Source organism: Pan paniscus, chromosome 6, assembly GCF_029289425.2.
Source record: "Pan paniscus chromosome 6, NHGRI_mPanPan1-v2.0_pri, whole genome shotgun sequence".
Lineage (NCBI taxonomy): Eukaryota > Metazoa > Chordata > Mammalia > Primates > Hominidae > Pan > Pan paniscus.
The window spans coordinates 80,611,459-80,632,867 of NC_073255.2; the positions used below are offsets into that span (position 1 = coordinate 80,611,459).

Genomic DNA, 21,409 nt, shown 5'->3' on the forward strand with positions numbered 1-21,409 from the left:
TGTGCTTTTCCCTTACTCCCCATTGCCTTCCAAAAATCTAACCAACATTTCTTTTCTAGAAGTGGGCTTTTTGCATGGTGAGAGGAGAGGAAAACGGCTTCACAATCAACAAAAGCCAGCTTACACCCACACTGACCTTTCAGGATAGAGCTGACTGACAACCCAGATAAACTAGACTGCAGCACTGCGCACTTGTTCAGAGTCATCAGAGAGTAATTTACAGGCCTGCAAAGAAGAATTCCAAAAGTCTATTAGTTCTGTGTCCTCTCAGGCAATGTTTAAACTATTTTCAAAGTGAAGATATAGGGTAGTTGGATAAGGATGCCCAGTAAAACACTTGTGTGTGGTTTTAACTTCTTGAATCTTTGCTTAAAAATGAATCTTGACCTCTGTCAGCTGCTCTGGCTATATTCTGACTATGCACTCTACCCCACGTCTGGAAGGAGAATCACAGACTGATGGCATAAAAACATCTAGAACAGATAAAACCCAGCAAAGCATGCTGGGAGCCCACAGTACTGTTCTCACAGGCTCAAACACCAATTATGGGTTTTTCCTCCCCCCGTAAAAATCAAAGCGCACACTTCTGTTTACCTTGGTCTGAAATCATTGGCCTCTGTTTCAATCCACTCACTCTTTCTGGGTAGCCCCATACTCCCTAAATACTGATGGCTCCGAATACCTACCCTTAGCTCTGATTTCTCCTGATGTTCAGACCTTTATAACTACTTATGGCTGGAATTCTCTTCATGGATGTCCCATCAAACTTTTGTACCCAACACACGCAAACCTGAACTCATTAAGGAAGCAAATTCTACCTTATATCTTAAATTCTACACTATCAGTCCATCCTCACTCCCTTGATGCTGTCATTACTGCTTGCCTAGATTACTAACAGAGTCTTATGCCACCAAACATCTGAATCAGCCAACTAACTTCCGCTCCTCTGAGTCCTTACTATCCAAGTTTCCTTTAAATTATTTGGCTTCCCACATAGTATCAAAAAAAAAAAAAGAGGAAATAGTACATGAAAAAGCAGAATTAAAACAACTGAGTATATGTTTAAAACTGCAAAAGCTCACTTTTTCAGAAAAATATTAAAATATTAAATCTAACAAATATCTAGGCAGACTGACGGAGAAAAATACAGAAAATGCACAAAAAAACCAATTACCTGGAATGTGAAGGATACAAAACGTCAGCAGTTGTAGATTTTAAATAAGCAATGACTTTGAGTTCAACCATGATTGGGTATATTGAAAAGAATCTCTCAGAAAAAAAGAAAAAGAAAACTGTTATAAAGCTATGTACAAAATGTTAAGCACTATTGAAGTCTTCCAATTCTACCAGTTATGGAGTTATTGGTCTTGGACTAACTCTCCTGAAAAGAAAAAAACAAAACAAAACAAAAAAACCTAAAAACTGGGATAAAATAGCCTACCGTGGGCACTGGCAATGCAACCGAGCAGGTAGGACATGGGTGCTACATTCTCTTTGTCAGAACACAAAGCATTCATACACTCTTCTCACCCTCACTCTCACCTTTTAATCTTAGATCTACTATTAAACGTATTCAACATTACTATCAATCCTTTGGTCAAAATTTCTTTACTCACATTTTGCTTGATGCACTTGGATAGACTGTTCAAGAAAGTGTGAGTAGTGAATTCCTCAAACTCTTGCATATTTAAAATTACATTTTTGAGCCTTGATGCTTGAAGTGTAGCTTGGGTAACGGGTGGGCTTTAAGCCAATTTTGGCATACAAGGGGCTGAGTTTATTAGGCATCAGAACCTCTGAAAATCGTGGGGATGCAAGCTTAATTTCAACACTATTCTAAATACTTGAAAGATATTATATAATTCTTTAATAAACTCCTGTGTCTACAAATGGTTCACATGAACTCAATATCCAAGATTAAACATCTATAAAATCAAGGCACTGTTATTTAGTGGAGACTTGCTGGCTATTCTATGAGAGGAGCTATTGTTATTGTGATCTCATCCTCTCATAAAAGTGTATCATATTACTCATAACCAGCCCTTCATATTCTATTCCTATTTTGGTATTTAAAAATAAGATATCTTTGAAACACTTGAATTCAAAGAGGGAATCTGAATAGTTTTTAAAATGTCAATGAAATGCCATTTCTTCATGCTTGAACAAATACAAATTGACTGAAGTGCTTCTCTTCAAACTTTCTGGAACATTTTTTATCTAAATTCTAGGAACAATCACAATAGGTTTTAACCACAAATGTGAGAATGTTCTAAACGTTAGGGTGGAAAAAATTTTTAAACAATTTTATAGTAATTTTTTTCATCATAGTGACAGTGGGCTAAATTTTTTTAAGTCAAATATTACTGTGGACATTTAAGTCAAGATTCTAAGTAGCTGTTCTAAAGTCCAAAATTTAGTTTCATATACAATGATATTATACATATATTTGCATATAAAATTAATATATGTGAGCCATGTTTCAAATAGTTGAGAGATTATTATATCAAAGATTCTTGATTATATAAAATGCCAATTACTTATGGGCACACATGCTTTTAATAATTACAAAGGCAGTTGTGGTTGATTCTACTCTTGCTACTGGCATTTATATGGACATAACATTATGGTCTGAAGAATATTTAGGCAAATTTATCCCTCATATGATCAGAAGAACAATGCAAGACAGTTTATATCTGAAAGGAAAAAACCTTTATATGGTTCTGAAAGCCTAAATCATTAACAACTTGCATAACAATTAGCATAAAAATACACAAACACGCCCTCTTCCTAGCAGTAAGTACACAGTGATAACAGAATCAAAGCATGTGTCTATGTGCATGTTTATATTTCAAGACGCAGAGCACTCTATTCCTCTTCTCTGTCCTTTCTAGATGGCACAATTCCTCACGAATCTAAGTGCAGTCATAGGGTGGATTAGGGTGACCTGCCATTTGTATGCAACTGATCTCTATTTTGGAAGCAATTAATGTAAAAATATATTTTTACAAGATAATTTCAAATTTCAGGGCAAACTAGCATGGTTTCACTCCTTTTCTTTGTAACATTTTTTCTAAGGTTGGAAAAGTAAGGCTTTAGTATGATTTTTAATAATAAGTTTTCAAAGTGAGACGCAAAATGGTGGCGCCAACACATTTCAAGTCTGCTACATTTTGAATACACTTATTGGAGAAAAGACCTTCTCATCATTTTTCTCTTACAGGAAAGGAAATAACATGTACAGTTGACCCTTAAGCAACACGGAGGTTGGGGTGCTGGCCCCCCTGCACAGTAGAAAATCCACTATAACTTTGACTCCCCCAAAACTTAACTACTAATAGCCTACTGTAAGCCTTACAAATAACACAAGCAGTCAATTAACACATATTTAATATGTTATATGTCTTATATACTGTATTCTTAACAAACATGCCAGAGAAAAGAAAAAGAAAATCATAAGGAAAATATATTTACTAGTTATTAAATGGAAGTAGATGATCAAACAGGTCTTCATCCTCATCCTTTTCATGGGCAGGGTGTGGAGAAGGATGTAGAATTGTTGGTTTTGCTAAGTGGACCTGCACAGTTCAAACCCCTGTGGTGCAAAGGCCAACTGTAAAGTCATTGAATAGCAATTTAGTTTTAGAAATTAACCTCACTAAAATACTCTTAGAAGGATGCCAAGAAAAAAAATGAATAAGTATTTTTGGTTCATCTATTTCATCATTTCATTTCATTTCCTCATTTCATTACATCCTTTCATCATTTCGTTTCATCATTTCATCTCAACATTTCATCTCATCATTTCATCTCATGATTTCATCTCATCATTTCATCTTTTCATCTCATTTCATCTTTTCATCTCATTTCATTATTTCATCCTTTCATCATTTTGTTGCATCATTTCATTTCATCATATCATTTCATTTCATTCTTTCATTTCATCATTTCATCTCAACATTTCATTTCATCATTTCACTTCATCTCATCATTTCATTTCATCTCATGATTTCATCTCATCATTGCATTTCATCTCATCATTTTATTTCATCTTTTCATCTCGTCATTTCATCATTGCATCTTTTCATCTCAATTCATTTATTTCATCAATTCATTTCATTTCACTTATTTCATCATTTCATCATTTGACTTCATCATTTCATATCATTTCATCATTTCATTTCATCATTTCATCTTTCCATTTCATCATTTCATCATTTGACTTATCATTTCATTTCATCATTTCATTTCCTCATTTCATCATTTCATTTCATTTCATCCTTTCATCATTTCATCCTTTCATTTCATTATTTCATTTCATCATTTCATCTCATCATTGCATTTCCTCATTTCATCATTTCACTTCATCTCATTTCATAATTTCATCTCATGATTTCATTTCATCTCATGATTTCATTTCATCTCATTTCATCTTTTCATCTCATCATTTCATCTTTTCATCTCATCATTTCATCAATTCATCATTTCATCACTTCATTAATCATTTCACTTCATTTCATCATTTCACATCATTTCTTCATTTGAACTTTTCATTTCATCATTTCATTTCATCATTTCACTTCATCATTTCATTTCTTCATTTCATTTCACCATTTCATCATTTCATTTCATCATTCCATCATTTCATCATTTCATTTCATCTCATCATTTCATTATTTTATTTCATCAATTCATTTCATTTATTTCATCATTTCATCATTTGACTTCATTTCATCATTTCATCATTTAATATCATTTCATTTCATTTCATATCATTTCATCATTTCATCTTTCCATTTCATCATTTCATCATTTGACTTATCATTTCCTCATTTCATCATTTCATTTCATTTCATCCTTTCATCATTTCATCTCATCATTTCATCCTTTCATTTCATTATTTCATTTCATCATTTCATCTCATCATTGCATTTCCTCATTTCATCATTTCACTTCATCTCATCATTTCATAATTTCATCTCATGATTTCATTTCATCTCATCATTTCATTTCATCTCATTTCATCTTTTCATCTCATTTCATCATTTCATTTCATCTTTTCATCTCATCATTTCATTTCATCAATTCATCATTTCATTATTTCATTAATCATTTCACTTCACTTCATCATTTCATATCATTTCATCATTTGATCTTTTCATTTCATCATTTCATTTCATTTCACTTCATCATTTCATTTCATTTCCTCATTTCATTTCACCATTTCATCATTTCATTTCATCATTCCATTTCATCATTTCATCATTTCATCTCATCATTTCATCCTTTCATTTCATTATTTCATTTCATCATTTCATCTCATCATTTCATCATTTCACTTCATCTCATCATTTCATCTCATGATTTCATCTCATCATTTCATCTCATGATTTCATTTCATCTCATCAATTCATAGCATCTTTTCATCTCATTTCATTATTTCATTTCATTTCATCTTTTCATTTCGTCATTCATCATTTCATTTTGTCAATTCATTTCATTTCCTTATTTCATCATTTCATTATTTCACTTCATTTCATCATTTCATTCCATCATTTCATATCATTTCTTCATCATTTCATCATTTCATTTCACTTCATTTCACCATTTCATCATCATTCCATTTCATCATTCCATTTCTCATTTCATCTTATCATTTCATCATTTCACTTCATCTCATGATTTCATCATTTCATCTAATGATTTCATTTCATCTCATCATTTCATCTTTTCATCTCGTCATTTCATTTAATCATTTCGTTTCATTTCACCTTTTAATCTTGTCATTTCATCATTTCATGTCATCAATTCATCATTTCATTTCATTATTTCATCATTTCACTTCATCACTTCATTACATTTCATCTCATCATTTCATATCATTTCTTCATTTCATCATCTTTTCATTTCATCATTTCATTTCATTGTTTCACTTCATCATTTCATCATTTCATATCATTTCATTTCATCATCTTTTCATCATTTCACTTCATTATTTCACTTCATCAGTTCATCATTTCATTTCATTTCCTCATTTCATTTCACCATTTTGTTTCATCATTTCATTATTTCATTTCATCATTCGATTTCATCATTTCATCTAATCTCATCATTTCATCATTTCATTTCATCATTTCATCATTACGTTTCTTCATTTGATCATTTCATCATTTCATTTCATTTCAGTGATACATGTATTTAAGTGCTAATGTGATGCCCAGGAGACACCCTATTTCCCTTTGTAAAACACCTCCTTCAACAAAAGGCAACCTCTCATGGCTGGCTAAGTCTACAGGGATACCAGCCTCTCTTCAACCACCCAGTTTGATTTAGAACCTCAAACAGCACCTCAGTTTCATAAAAACCTAAAACATAAACACAACACTTGGTTGTAAGTGAGCCAACAGTTTCTTGTCTCTTTCTCTGCTCAAGGCTTAAGGCCGTGTCTCCCCAACTACGTTCAGTGGAAGAAAAGATCCCCTGGACAAATAAGTTTGAGAACTGTTGTTGCAGGACTTCTCAGAACCTTTAAAACACAAATCCTCATCCGCAGGGATCTTCAGGAGGGAGATGGCTGGTGCAGCACAACTTTCTTTCACAGGAGCATCTTGAAGAATACAGTATGAGATACAGAAAGGCTGCATTGAGTCTTTTTAAGGGCCCGGGCCTTGGTGGGGGTGGGGTAGGAGCTCTCCAGATAGCATCTAATGAGTAGGAACATTCAGGTGGCTTTTTTTTTCCTTACTGGCAAAACTGTGTGTGCACCGTGAATGAAGCTGGTCTCCCTTATCCATATCAAAACTAAACCCAAATTAATTGGCTAAATTGGGACTCAACACCTCCAGGAGCCACGTGGAAGAAAGCCCCACCACACTTTAAAGTAGCTTACCTCAACATATTTGAGGAAAGCAAAACGCTTATGACCAGTATGCTGCTAATACAAGTCTACAGATAATGCTGTATGAAAAATTATTTTTCCCAATCATGGCTGGCATAGTCCACATTTTGCATTACACTTTCCCCCCTTTTTTTAAATTTTAAGCACAGGTCTTTTTCTCTTCTTTTTTTAAATTTTAATTTAATTATACAAGACGGAGTCTCAGTATGTTGCCCAGGCTGGTCTTGGACTCCTGAGCTCAAGTGATACATCCGTCTCCGCCTCCCAAAGTGCTGGGATTACAGGCCTGAGACACTGTGCCCGGCCTTAAACACAAATCTTAATTCATTCTTACAACCATCCTGAGGTTAGAAAAATGGAAGGGGAAGAAAAATGGCAAGCAGGCAGGCTGACTTCGGCTTCATTATTTGGAAGGACAGTTTGCTTGGTTAAAACACACTACTGCCCACAAAGGCCAAGACAACAGAAAAATACAGACTTATATAAATAGATTTTATATGTGACAGCAGTTTGAATGGAGACTTTTTCAATGCAAATGACAAACAGCTGTCCTTGGGAATAAATGACAACGAATTTTTTTTATCTCAACAGCTGTCCTGAGAGCACGTCTCTACATCTCTACCTGCATTCTGGAAACAGGGAAAAAGCCAAAACGGACGACAAGACACTAGATCAGCCGTGTCCAACCCTGTGACTACAAGGACTTTTCCGCCTATCTTTGGTCGTGGGTATCACCAAAATTCTGCACAAACCTTTTTTTTTTTTTCAGCTCATCAGCTGTTGTTAGCATTAGTGTATTTTATGTGTGGCCCAGGAGCAGTCTTCTTCCAATGTGGGCCTGAGAAGCCAAAAGACTGGACACCTGTGCACTAAATCAAAAGGCTATTCCTTCTGGAAGCAATTGTAAAGAATTTCTCACATTATCTTGACATGAAAACCAATGGATACTGGGACAGAATGCAAAATCTTCAAGAATTTTTGTTGTTGTTGTTGTTGAGTCAAGGTCTTGCTCTGTGGCCCAGGCTGGAGTACACTGGTGAGATCACAGCTCAGTGCAGGCTCAAGTGCTCCTCCCGCCTCAGCCACAGTACTAGCTGGGACTACAGATGCGCACAGCCACCCCTGGCTAATATTTTATCTTTTGTAGAGATGGGGTCTCACTGTATTGTCCAGGTTGGTCTCAAACTCTTTGACTCAAGGGATCCAGGACAGGATAACAGGTGGGAGCCACCACACCTGGCCATGTGCATGAACTTTTAAGACAAACACAAGGCCCCACAAAAGGTAAGGTTTTCCCACCTAATTTCCAGGGGATCTTTTGGTGCAAGGATGAGAAGCCCTTAAAAGTACACACACAACTCCAAAGATTCAAGACAGTTCATTCGGGCTGAGCCAGCCCACTGGGCAGACAGACCTTCAAGAAACGCCCACCCATGACATACACCAGATGGCTCTCCAAGAATCTCTTCAGTCCTCAGGGTCCCTAAAGTACTGGACAGAGCTAGGAAAGCAAACCCATTTGCTTCTTCCTGCACGAAACCCCTCGAGGTCAAGACCCCACAATCAGACGAGGCTGGAGTGGCTCACCCTCAGTCAACAGGCCAGACTCAAGGTGGTATAATGACTTAACCAAGGGTGTGGGACTCCAGGTCTGACTCCCAACTCAGTTCTCCTTTAATAACCACACTTTGTTAATTCTCCTTAACAGGGGTTCCTGGCAAGTCAGTTCCCCCTCAGGCCTTTGGTTTCCTCACCTACAAGATGAGAGGGCTAGACCAGATGGAAATTCGGGGGGTAAGGGGATGTCCGTGCGCAGCCCACCCACCCCCCCCCTCGCCCCACGGGACCCTAGAGCCTCCATCCCAGTTCCCACCAAGCACCCGCCCCACAAATCCTGCCCAAGGTGAGGGCTGGTCCCGGGTCCCTCGGCTGCCGCATCAGCGAGTGCAGGAGGGAGGGGAAGCCTCCAAGGGCGCGACGCGGGCTCAAGGATGCAACTCGGCCAGGAGTGAACTGGGGCCTCAAGGGAGGTGTCCGGGCCGCTCCTCGAGCCCAGCCCAGGTCCCCAAACCCCTTACCTCCAGGGTCCGTATCTCCTGCTCGGTGAGGTCGTTGGACACAGCACACTTGGTGCCCAGCCCGCGCAGGCTGCCAATGGAGATGCCGATGAGCCTCTGGAGCTGCCCGCACTGCTGCAGCCCCGGGCTGGCCGTGCCCCCTGCGCCACCCTCAGCGGCCGCTGCATCACCCCCGCCACCGCCCTCCTTCTTCTCTCCCATTGCCTCCGCGCACAGTGCCGCTCTATGCAGGCCACAGCGGCCGAGGCAGGGAGCCCGGGGCTCGGGCGCCTAGGCAAGGAACCCCCGAGCCGGGAGAGCTGGACCGGGAGCGCCCCTCGGCGCTGCCCTTGCCAGGACGCCAGTAGAGCTGGCAGCGGAGTCTGCCGCTCCCGCCCTCAGAGCCGCGGCGGCGGGAGCAGAAAGCCGCGGCGGCGGGAGCAGAAAGCCGCGGCGGCGGGGGGCAAAAATGCGGGGCAAAAAGCCGCGGTGGAAGAAAGCCGCCGGGGCGGGGGCATAAAGCCGCGGCGGGGGGGGGACAAAAAGCAGTGGGAGCTGGGGCAAAAAACCCACAAAAAGCCGCGGCGGCGGGGAGCAAAAAGCCGCGGCCGCGAGGGCAAAAAGCCAGGGCGACGGGCGCAAAAAGCCGCGGCGGCGGGGGGCAAAAAGCGGCGGTGGCAAAAAGCCGCGGCGGCGGGGGGCAAAAAACCGCGGCGGGCAAAAAGCCGCGGCAAAGGGGGGCAAAAAGCCGCGGCGGGCAAAAAGCCGCGGCAAAGGGGGGCAAAAAGCCTCGGCGGGCAAAAAGCCGCGGCGGGCAAAAAGCCCCGGCCGCGGGGGAGCAAAAAGCCCCGGCAGCGGGGGCAAAAAGCCGCGGCGGCAAAACGCCGCGGCGGCGGAGGCAAAAAGCTGCAAAAGCCGCGGTGTGGGGGCAGAAAGCCGCAGCGGGAGAAAGTCTCACTCCAAATTCCCTTGCTTCAGTAAGCTTCTCTAGGCCAATGTTCCTTCGGCATTACCCATTTTCTTCCTATGAATGCAAATCACATAAACATGGAAGTACATTTGACCATTTTAATTGTTTAACATTCCATGTCACACGACCTTCCACAATAGAATCAATGTATTAAAATGTGTTAACGACCACACATTTTACACAAATGCCATGAATCCTTAAGGTGTTCCAATTTATAAAATATGTCTGCAAATCATACTTTATGATGCTTTGTATTCTGTCGGTAATTGGATGCCATATATTTAAATTCTATTAAACTGCTTATTAAAATGTCCAGTGCCTCTTTTCTTGCATGGCCACAAATATTGTCACTTTAAATCAGCACCTTTCAAAGTTAGTTTCATGACAACTCAAGATACTTTAAACTATTTTAGAAAGTCTCAAAATAATTCAAAAATAATTCATTTAGTTAACATATTTTGTAAATATACATATTCTATGTATTAAATTAAATTTGGAATAAGGAAGAGATAAAATGTCTTTAAAAGGTATTACAACTGTAAGTAATCAAAGAAGGAAAAACAAACAGAATAAACTGTTAAAGGGCCAGAATATTGCTTCTAAATATGTTTGTTCTATTTTGGAATCTAAACGTGTTGGCCTAGCAGTAAAGTTCTTCGAAATTTGCCAATCTGTTTGGATCTTATCACACTAAACTCCTCTCCGTGTATCCTATGATTTAATAATCCTGTATTACCTCTATAACACAATTCACCCAGAAAAATTAAGTGCATAATTTCTTCTGGATTTACTGTGAAATACATGATTTTAAAACTTGCAATAGTACAAAAGTATAACAGAAAAAGTAAAAGTCTTCCAGCCCCACTTCCTAGAGGAAGACGCTGTTTTTATTTTTATTTTTTGAGATGGAGTCTTACTCTGTTGCCCAGACTAGAGTGCAATGGCATGACCTTGCTCACTGCAACCTCTGCCTCCTGGGTTCAAGTGATTCTCTTGCCTCAGCCTCCCAAGTAGCTGGGATTACAGGCACACACCGCCATGCCCAGCTAATTTTTGTATTTTTAGTAGAGACGGGGGGGTTTCACCATGTTGGCCATGCTAGTCTCGAACTCTTGACCTCAAGTGATCTGCCCACCTTGGCTTCCCAAAGTGCTGGGATTGCAGGTGTGAGCCACCGTGCCTGGCCTCCTTAAGTTCCTTTTGAATTTTAGTGCCATGTGTACACCTATCTCCCATCCAAAAAGTAAGTAAAATAGAATTTAAATTTTTCTGCAGAATTATAATTTTTTCACCATTCATTCTGGGAAGAACCACGTGAGGCCAAAACCAAGGACCCTACCCTTCTTCACTTGGTACCACCTTCCCACTTGACAAGTTACAAGTCCCATGGGGGTAACCACAAGGTCCCCTCAGCCTGGCCATTGTACACAGCCCCAGGGTGCTGGCAACGCACGACCTACACTCCAAGGCAACTGGACAACTTGGTCTTTGGTAAGATCACTTATGATAACAAAGTGAGTCAGCTTCGCTTCAGACAAGCAATGTGGCAGTGATACAAAGACAAGCTATTTTGACAAATATTATTTTTGAGGCAGTCGCTCTGTTACACAGGCTGGGGTACAGTGGTTTGATCGTGGCTCACTGCAGCGTTGACCTCCAGGGATCAAGTGATCCTCCCACCTCAGCCTCCTGAGTACCTGGGAATACAAGTGCTCGCCACCATGCCTGGCTAATTTTCAAAATTTTTTTGTAGATACAAGGTCTCATTATGCTGCACAGGCTGGTCTCAAACTCCTGAGCTCAAGTTATCCTTCTGCTGGGATTACAGGCTGAGTCACTGTGCCCGAACTTTTTGCAGAATTAAAACATACGCATTCATTTTCCTTTTGCTATTCTTAATCTCTGTAGTTATTTTTAGGGAGAAAATTCTTGTTGACTTCAATCTATGTAGTATGAGTTGTGTTATAACAATAAATTATATATTATATATTATATTACATATAATACATACAATATCATATATAAGTTATAGCTCTTTTGTTCCCCTCTTACTCTTCTAAGTGTGCTGCTTAAAGGAAGAGCTGTGTTTACCTTTTCCTATTGCTCACTGTATCTAGCAATATCTTACAGCATGGCATACAATACGTACGTATTTAAAACTGCATTGCCTCCTGAAAATTGTTTTTAAGAAATTCCACTCCATTTATCAATATAAGATTCAGAAATTGTTACATTCTAGAAGGGACCTAAGGGATCTAGTCCAGGGATTTTCCAGCTGTGTTCTCCTGAGCCTTAAGGTCCCTGGGAGGACTCTGAGAAGGAAGGGTTAGGTAAGCAGTTGGGACTTCTAACTCCCTAGCAGATCAGTTCTGTTTTGTATAACAGGGTTTTGAGTAAAGTAGTAAAGTTTTTATTTGTAAAAAGTTTCATTGAATGATAAAGGGGATATCACCACCAATCCCACAGAAATACAAACTACCATCACAGAATACTATAAACACCTCTACGCAAATAAACTAGAAAATCTAGAAGAAATGGATACATTCCTCGACACATACACCCTCCCAAGACTAAACCAGGAAGAAGTTGAATCTCTGAATAGACCAATAACAGGCTCTGAAATTGTGGCAATAATTAAGAGCTTACCAACCAAAAAAAGTCCGGGACCAGATGGATTCACAGCCGAATTCTACCAGAGGTAAAAGGAGGAGCTGGTACCATTCCTTCTGAAACGATTCCAATCAATAGAAAAAGAGGAAATCCTCCCTAACTCATTTTATGAGGCCAGCATCATCCTGATACCAAAGCCTGGCAGAGACACAACAAAAAAAGAGAATTTTAGACCAATATCCCTGATGAACATCGATGCAAAAATCCTCAACAAAACACTGGCAAACTGAATCCAGCAGCACATGAAAAAGCTTATCCAGCATGATCAAGTGGGCTTCATCCCTGGGATGCAAGGCTGGTTCAACATACGCAAATCAATAAATGTAATCCAGCATATAAACAGAACCAACAACAAAAACCATACGATTATCTCAATACATGCAGAACGGCCTTTGACAAAATTCAACAACCCTTCATGCTAAAAACTCTCAATAAACTGGGTATTGATGGACTGTATCTCAAAATAATAAGAGCTATCTATGACAAACCCACAGCCAATATCATACTGAATGGGCAAAAACTGGAAGCATTCCCTTTGAAAACTGGCACAAGACAGGGATGCCCTCTCTCACCACTCCTATTCAACACAGTGTGGGAAGTTCTGGCCAGGGCAATGAGGCAGGAGAAGGAAATAAAGGGTATTCAATTAGGAAAAGAGGAAGTCAAATTCTCCCTGTTTGCAGATGACATGACTGTATATCTAGAAAACCCCATCGTCTCAGCCCAAAATCTCCTTAAACTGATAGGCAACTTCAACAAAGTCTCAGGATACAGAATCAATGTGCAAAAATCACAAGCATTCTTATACACCAATAACAGACAAACAGAGAGCCAAATCATGAGTGAACTCCCATTCACAATTGCTTCAAAGAGAATAAAATACTCAGGAATCCAACTTACAAGGGATGTGAAGGACCTCTTCAAGGAAAACTACAAACCACTGCTCAATGAAATAAAAGAGGATACAAACAAATGGAAGAACATTCCACACTCATGGGTAGGAAGAATCAATATCGTGAAAACGGCCACACTGCCCAAGGTAATTTATAGATTCAATGCCATCCCCATCAAGCTACCAATGACTTTCTTCACAGAATTGGAAAAAACTACTTTAAAGTTCATATGGAACCAAAAAAGAGCCCGCATTGCCAAGTCACTCCTAAGCCAGAAAAACAAAGCTGGAGGCATCATGCTACCTGACTTCAAACTATACTACAAGGCTACAGTAACCAAAACAGCATGGTACTGGTACCAAAACAGAGATATAGACCAATGGAACAGAATAGAGCCCTCAGAAATAATGCCGCATATCTACAACTATCTGATCTTTGGCAAACCTGACAAAAACAAGAAATGGGGAAAGGATTCCCTTTTTAATAAATGGTGCTGGGAAAACTGGCCAGCCATATGTAGAAAGCTGAAACTGGATCCCTTCCTTACATCTTATACAAAAATTAATTCAAGATGGATTAAAGACTTAAATGTTAGACCTAAAACCATAAAAACCCTAGAAGAAAACCTAGGCAATACCATTCAGGACCCAGGCATGGGCAAGGACTTCATGTCTAAACCACCAAAAGCAATGGCAACAAAAGCCAAAACTGACAAATGGGATCTAATTAAACTAAAGAGCTTCTGCAAAGCAAAAGAAACTACCATCACAGTGAACAGGCAACCTACAGAATGGGAGAAAATTTTTGCAGTCTACTCACCTGACAAAGGGCTAATATCCAGAATCTACAATGAACTCAAACAAATTTACAAGAAAAAAACAACCCCATCAAAAAGTGGGTGAAGGATATGAACAGACACTTCTCAAAAGAAGACATTTATGCAGCCAAAAGACACATGAAAAAATGCTCATCATCACTGGCCATCAGAGAAATGCAAATCAAAACCACAATGAGATACCATCTCACACCAGTTAGAATGGTGATCATTAAAAAGTCAGGAAACAACAGGTGCTGGAGAGGATGTGGAGAAATAGGAACACTTTTACACTGTTGGTGGGACTCTAAACTAGTTCAACCATTGTGGAAGACAGTGTGGTGATTCCTCAGGGATCTAGAACTAGAAATCCCATTTGACCCAGCCATCCCATTACTGGGTATATACCGAAAGGATTATAAATCATGCCACTATAAAGACACATGCACACGTATGTTTATTGTGGCACTATTCAGAATAGCAAAGACTTGGAACCAACCCAAATGTCCATCAATGATAGACTGGATTAAGAAAATGTGGCACATATACACCATGGAATACTATGCAGCCATAAAAAATGGTGAGTTCATGTCCTTTGTAGGGACATGGATGAAGCTTGAAACCATCATTCTCAGCAAACTCTCTCAAGGACAAAACACCAAACACCGCGTGTTCTCACTCATAGGTGGGAATTGAACAATGAGAATACATGGACACAGGAAGGGGAACATCATACACTGTTGCTTGTTGTGGGGTGGGGGGAGGGAGGAGGGATAGCATTAGGAGATATACCTAATGTTAAATGAAGAGTTAATGGGTGCGGCACACCAACATGGCACATGTATACATATGTAACAAACCTGCATGTTGTGCACACGTACCCTAAAAATTAAAGTATAATTTTAAAAAATTTAAAAAAAAATTTTTTTTTAAAGTGTCATTGAAAAGAAAAAAAAAATTCTTCGGGAGGCCAAGGCAGAAGAATCACTTGAGGCCAGGAGTTTCAGATCAGCTTGGGCAACATAGTGAGAAATAAATTAGCTGGGTGTGGTGGTGCACACCTGTAGTCCTAGCTACTTGGGAGGCAGAGGTAGGAGGATCGCTTGAGCCTGGGAGTTTGAGGCTACAGTAAGCTATGATTGTATCACTGCGCTCCAGCCTGGTACAGAGTAAAACCCTGTCTCAAAAAAAAAAAAAAAAAAAAAAAGTATAGCATAAAAACGTCTGATTCTGGTCTAACATTTTGGAGATGAGGAAACTAAGATGCAGAGAGGTTAAGCGACTTGCCTATGGTCATGGAGCTAATAAATGACAATGAGGTGCCAAAACCTGGGGTCCCTGACTCCTGTTTCTGACCTCTAATTATATCACACTGGCTCCCACAAGGGCTTACAAGGTAATCATTTAGCCACGACCAAATTTTTAGATAAAATAGACAAATTTTAAAACAAGTGTTTTCAATAAAATTCACCACTTTAACTATGAGAAGGCTCAGAAAGCACTCGAAAAAGGCCTCAGTGCTGACAGTGAGGAGAATGAGGAATATGATGGTCAAGAGAATTTATCTTCACCCCTGAGTCAGCTGGTGATGCTCCTGACGATCCTCACTGCTGTGACACTCCCGTGTGTCCCCTACCATCTAGCCAAATGATAAGATAAACAGTTTGGCTTGATTCACACCTTCATGCTCCCAACGACCATCGTGTCTGAAACATCCTCATGACTTTTATCTATCTCTCTCCTAGCACCTGTTCAATTACAAGTCAATAATTCCAGGAAGCCTTTACAGATAAAGCCACTTTTGCTCTTTCCCATCCCCTCTAATGATACTGATGCCTTTTTTCCTAAACCAAAAATCTAGACTTGTTGCTTGAAAATGTTGGTTGTATTTATGGGGACAATGGGACAGAATGCTTGCAGTTTTTGTGGCTGCCATTTATCCTCATGATTCCTTACACCCTTTACTGTGAATTGTTTTATAGATGTGCTTTCCAGTATAAATGTGCTCTCCAATTAGATTACAAGCTTCTTGAAGACAAGGATTCAGACTCCTACTAATTTTGACTTCTCTTTACACCACGGGTCTAAAGTTGGCTCAATTCTCCAATTGTCATATTAACCTGAAAATCCCTTAGGAAGGCATGCCAGAGTGGATATCAACATACTGTTCTCTAAGTGCAACACAGCTATTTCTTTCAATAGAATTATAATGAATATTTCTGTTACGAATAGATAAACTATGCCAGGTGTGGTGGCTCATGCCTGTAATCCCAGCACTTTGAGAGGTCAAGGCAGGAGGATCAGTTGAGTCCGGGAGTTTGAGATGAGCCTGGGCAACATGGCAAAATCTCGTCTCTACAAAAAATACAAAAAAAGTAAGCCGGGCATGGTAGTGCATGCCTCTGGTCTCAGCTACTCAGGAGGCTGAGGCAAGAGGATTGCTTGAGCCCAGGAGGTCAAGGCTACAGTGAGACAAGATTGTGCCACTGCCTGGGTGACAGAGCAACAACCTGTCACAAAAAAAAAAATAGACAGACAAAATACAGCTTAGGCAATATGACAAAACCCCATATCTGCAAAAAATACAAAAATCAGCCAGGTGTGGTGGTGCATGCCTGTAGTCCCAACTACTTGGGAGGTTTAGGTGGGATGATCACTTGAGCCTGGGAGGTTGAGGCTCTGGTGGTGAGCCATGATCACACCACTGCACTCCAGCCTGGTCAACAGAGTGAGAACCTGTCTCGACAACAACAAATACACACACACACACACACACACACACACACATATATCTATATACATATATAATACATATATATACACACAAAATAGTTTAGAAGCCACATTGTGTGAACATGCATTTATAAACACTAAAATCCCGTGTAATGACAAGATGCTTAAACTGAAAGGCAGGAGGGAAATGCAGATTCACAATCCCCAGGTGAATCTCTGACTCTGGAGTGCACATGCAGTTTACGTAAACGTAAACTGGCTTATGTTTAAATTGTTCTTGCTGGCCGGGTGCAGTGGCTCACGACTATAATCCCAGCACGTTGGGAGGCCAAGGTGGACGGATCACCTGAGGCCCAGGAGTTCGAGACCAGCTTGGCCAACATGGCAAAATCCCGTCTCTACTAAAAATACAAAAATTAGCTGGGCATGGTCACGTATGCCTGTAGTCCTAGGTACTCGGAAGGCTGAGGCAGGAGAATCGCTTGAACCCAGGAGGTGGAGGCTGCAGTGAGCTGAAATTGCGACACTGCACTTCAGCCTTGGCGCCAGAGCAAGACTGTCTCAAAAAATTAAATAAAAATAAATAAATCGTTCTTGCTCTTCAGGGAGTAAGCCCAGGGGGGAGTGGGTGGGTAGGAAAAGCAGCACTGTTAAGTTTGGGTGAATAAATGTGAACAATGACTCCAATGCCATAGACCCTCATGTGTTTGTTGCATTAATTGGATAATTCAAAATATAAAGTATTATCCAGTTTCAGGATAATATTAAGATCTAAACCAATGAATGCTCTATGAAAAGTTGTAGATTAACTGATCCCTTAAAACTAAAAACAGCGTCTTCATAAGCTTCTACTGAGGGCAGCTACCACTTTCTTCATCACATTTCTTATCCTCAATAGCTGTGGGCAATGCCAAAATAGCTGTATGATCAACATTAATAAACAACACCAGGGCAACAGCCAGACACAAACCTAAATGAAGAATTAAATTGTAGGAGAAGGAGGAGGAAGCAGCGATGGCGGCTGCTGCGGCGGTTGCGGCGGGGGCCGGGGTGGGCGCCGCGGTCTGGGGCGGGCAGTGAGGCGCGGGCGGCCGGGCCGGTGGGCTGGGCGGCGGGCCCGGCGGCCGCCCTCGCGCCCTTGCCCGCGCCTGGCGGCCCGATGTGGCTGCAGCAGGGGCTCAAGGGGCTGCCGGGACTGCTGTCGAGCAGCTGGGCCCGCCGCCTCCTCTGCCTGCTTGGCCTCCTACTGCTGCTTCTGTGGTTTGGGGGGGTCCGGCGCGCAGCGGGCAGCGGGCGGCCTGCACCTGCTGCCCTGGTCCCGGGGTGAGCTGGGCGCCACCGAGCCGTCTGCCTGCCTGGAGGCGGCCACCCGCGCCTGGCGCGGCCTGCGGGAGCGCGGCGAGGCGGTACCGCTGGGCCCTGGAGTGCCGGCCCTGGTGGCCAACGGCTTCCTGGCCCTGGACGTGGCTGCCAATCGGCTGTGGGTGACTCCCGGGGAGCGGGAGCCCGCCGTGGCGCCGGACTTTGTGCCCTTCGTGCAGCTGCGCCCGCTGAGCGCGCTGGCTGAAGCTGGAGAGGCGGTGCTGCTGCTGCGGGAGGGGCTGCTGCGCCGCGTGCGTTGCCTGCAGCTGGGGTCCCCAGGTCCTGGCCCCGTGGCCGCTGGCCCCGGGCCCGCCTCCGTCTCTGGCCTTGCCGCGGGGTCCGGCCGCGACTGCGTGCTGCTGCAAGAGGGCTTTCTGGCGCACAGGGGCCGACCCCACGTCTACCTGCAGCGCATCCAGCTCAACAACCCCACGGAGCGCGTGACCGCGCTGCAGACTGTGGGGCCCACTGCCGGCCCAGCCCCCAAGGCCTTCACCAGTACCCTGGAGAAGGTCGGAGACCATCAGTTCCTCCTCTACTCAGGCCGGTCCCCGCCTACGCCCACTGGGTTGGTGCACCTGGTGGTGGTGGCCGCCAAGAAGCTGGTGAACCGCCTCCAAGTGGCTCCCAAGACGCAGCTGGATGAGACGGTGCTGTGGGTGGTGCACGTCTCTGGCCCCATTAACCCCCAGGTGCCCAAAAGCAAAGCAGCCAAGGAGCTCAAGGCGCTGCAGGACTTGGCACAGAAGGAAATGCTGGAGCTCTTGGAGATGCCAGCGGCGGAGCTGCTTCAAGACCACCAGCTCCTCTGGGCTCAGCTCTTCAGCCCAGGAGTGGAAATGAAGAAGATCACTGACACCCACAGGCCGTCTGGCCTCACCGTGAACCTGACGCTCTATTACATGCTCTCCTGCTCGCCAGCCCCGCTGCTCAGCCCCTCCCTGAGCCACAGGGAGCGAGACCAGATGGAGTCGACGCTCAACTATGAAGATCACTGCTTCAGCGGGCACGCCACCATGCACGCCGAGAACCTGTGGCCGGGGCGGCTGTCCTCCGTCCAGCAGATCCTGCAGCTCTCTGACCTGTGGAGGCTGACCCTCCAGAAGCGTGGCTGCAAGGGGCTGGTGAAGGTGGGTGCCCCAGGCATCCTGCAGGGCATGGTGCTCAGCTTCGGGGGGCTGCAGTTCACAGAGAACCACCTCCAGTTCCAGGCCGACCCCGACGTGCTGCAGAACAGCTATGCATTGCGTGGCATCTGCTACATGAACGACCATATCAACCTGGCCGTGCTGGCGGATGCCGAGGGCAAGCCCTACCTACATGAGTCCGTGGAGTCCGGTGGCCAGCCTGTCAAGATCTATGCCTGCAAGGCAGGCTGCCTGGACGAGCCAGTGGAGCTGACCTCGGCGCCCACGGGCCACACCTTCTCGGTCATGGTGACACAGCCCATCACGCCACTGCTCTACATCTCCACCGACCTCACACACCTGCAGGACCTGCGGCACACACTGCACCTCAAGGCCATCCTGGCCCATCATGAGCACATGGCTCAGCAGGACCCCGGGCTGCCCTTCCTCTTCTGGTTCAGCTTGGCCTCCCTCATCACCCTCTTCCACCTCTTCCTCTTCAAGCTCATCTACAACGAGTACTGTGGGCCTGGAGCCAAGCCCCTCTTCAGGAGTAAGGAAGATCCCAGTGTCTGAGTGAACTAACAGTCCTGCTTTCAGCCACCATTTGCACAAGACACCCAGCACTGAAAGTCCTGCTGCCAGGAGCAAGGGATCCTTTGGAAGCACCCGCCCTTTGTGCCTTGTTGGGGGAAACCAGTGACACAGAAGTGAGTGTGGATACACCAGAGTTTGCATTGGAAGGAATGAGTGTCACGTGGGGAGGGAAGGGGCCAGTGGACCTTTTGTAAGCTTTCCACTCAATAAAATGAACCTGTATAGCAAAAAAAAAAAAAAAAAAAAAAGAATTAAATTGTATAAAGATGTATAAAGATGTCTATTAGTTAGTACATAGGAAACTGTTTGATAATGTTGGCAGAAAAAAAAAACAGGCCAGGCGCAGTGGCTCACACCTGTAATCCCAGCACTTTGGGAGGCCAAGGTTGGTGGATCACCTGAGGCCAGGTGCTTGAGACCAGCCTGGCCAACATAGCAAAATCCCGTCTCTACTAAAAATACAGAAATTAGCCAGGCGTGGTGGGGGGTGCCTGTAATCCCAGCTATTCGGGAGACTGAGGCAGGAGAACTGCTTGAACCTGGGAGGCGGAGGCTGCAGTGAGCAGAGATGGTGCCACTGCACTCCAGCCTAGGCGACAGCAAAATTCCATCTCAAAAAACAAAAAAACAAAGGAAAAACAGTATTCTATGTCAAGTTCCTCGGAAGAATGTCAAATAATTTCTGAATCCCTTAGCACTGAGTGCAGGGTCAGACACAGAGTAAGTATTCAATCAGATTTATGATCCTTATAATTACTAACACTTACTGGGTTGCTTACTATATTCCAGGCATTGTGCTAATAATTAACGCCTCTACACACATTACTTCCTCACAAGCCCCAAATCATAGTACATTTTAGAGCCAGAATTTAAAACTAAGTAAAATTCTAGGACCAGTGCTCTTAACCACTGGGCAATACTGCTTCTCAATTTTATCAAGTAAGTAAATGAAGCAACTCAACACTTTAAAAAAGCTTGTACTCAAAAATCATATTTAGAACTAAGGTTTAATTTTAAAGATTATCCTTGCTTGATTAATGTTTTCACCTGGGAAGAAAGTGACTCTTTACAGGGAAAATTTCTACTTTACAACAGTCTCAACTAGATGGCCGTAAACTCATCATCCAGATCAGGGCTTTTTTTTTTTTTTTCCTTTTTCCACCAACTCTTAAACCCAAGCATTTTTAAGAGTGAAAGCATGGCCAGGCATGGTGGCTCACACCTGTAAAACCAGCACTTTGGGAGGCCAAAGCGGGGCAGATCACCCAGTGTCAAGAGTTTGAGACCAGCC

General features: G+C 42.8%; 1 protein-coding gene and 1 pseudogene across 1 annotated transcript in view; one reads left to right on the top strand and one right to left on the bottom strand.

The window, feature by feature from the left end:
• Window positions 1–9,140, bottom strand: part of LOC103783255 (integrator complex subunit 4-like protein 2) — a 93,434-nt gene extending 84,294 nt beyond the window's left edge. The window contains 1 exon segment of the mRNA XM_055114990.2: window positions 8,974–9,140. Within this exon segment, the coding sequence (XP_054970965.1) occupies window positions 8,974–9,140 (167 nt within the window).
• A 9,036-nt stretch (window positions 9,141–18,176) lies between these two features.
• Window positions 18,177–20,335, top strand: LOC117980987 (uncharacterized protein KIAA2013-like; annotated as a pseudogene).
• The last annotated feature ends 1,074 nt before the right edge of the window (window positions 20,336–21,409 follow it).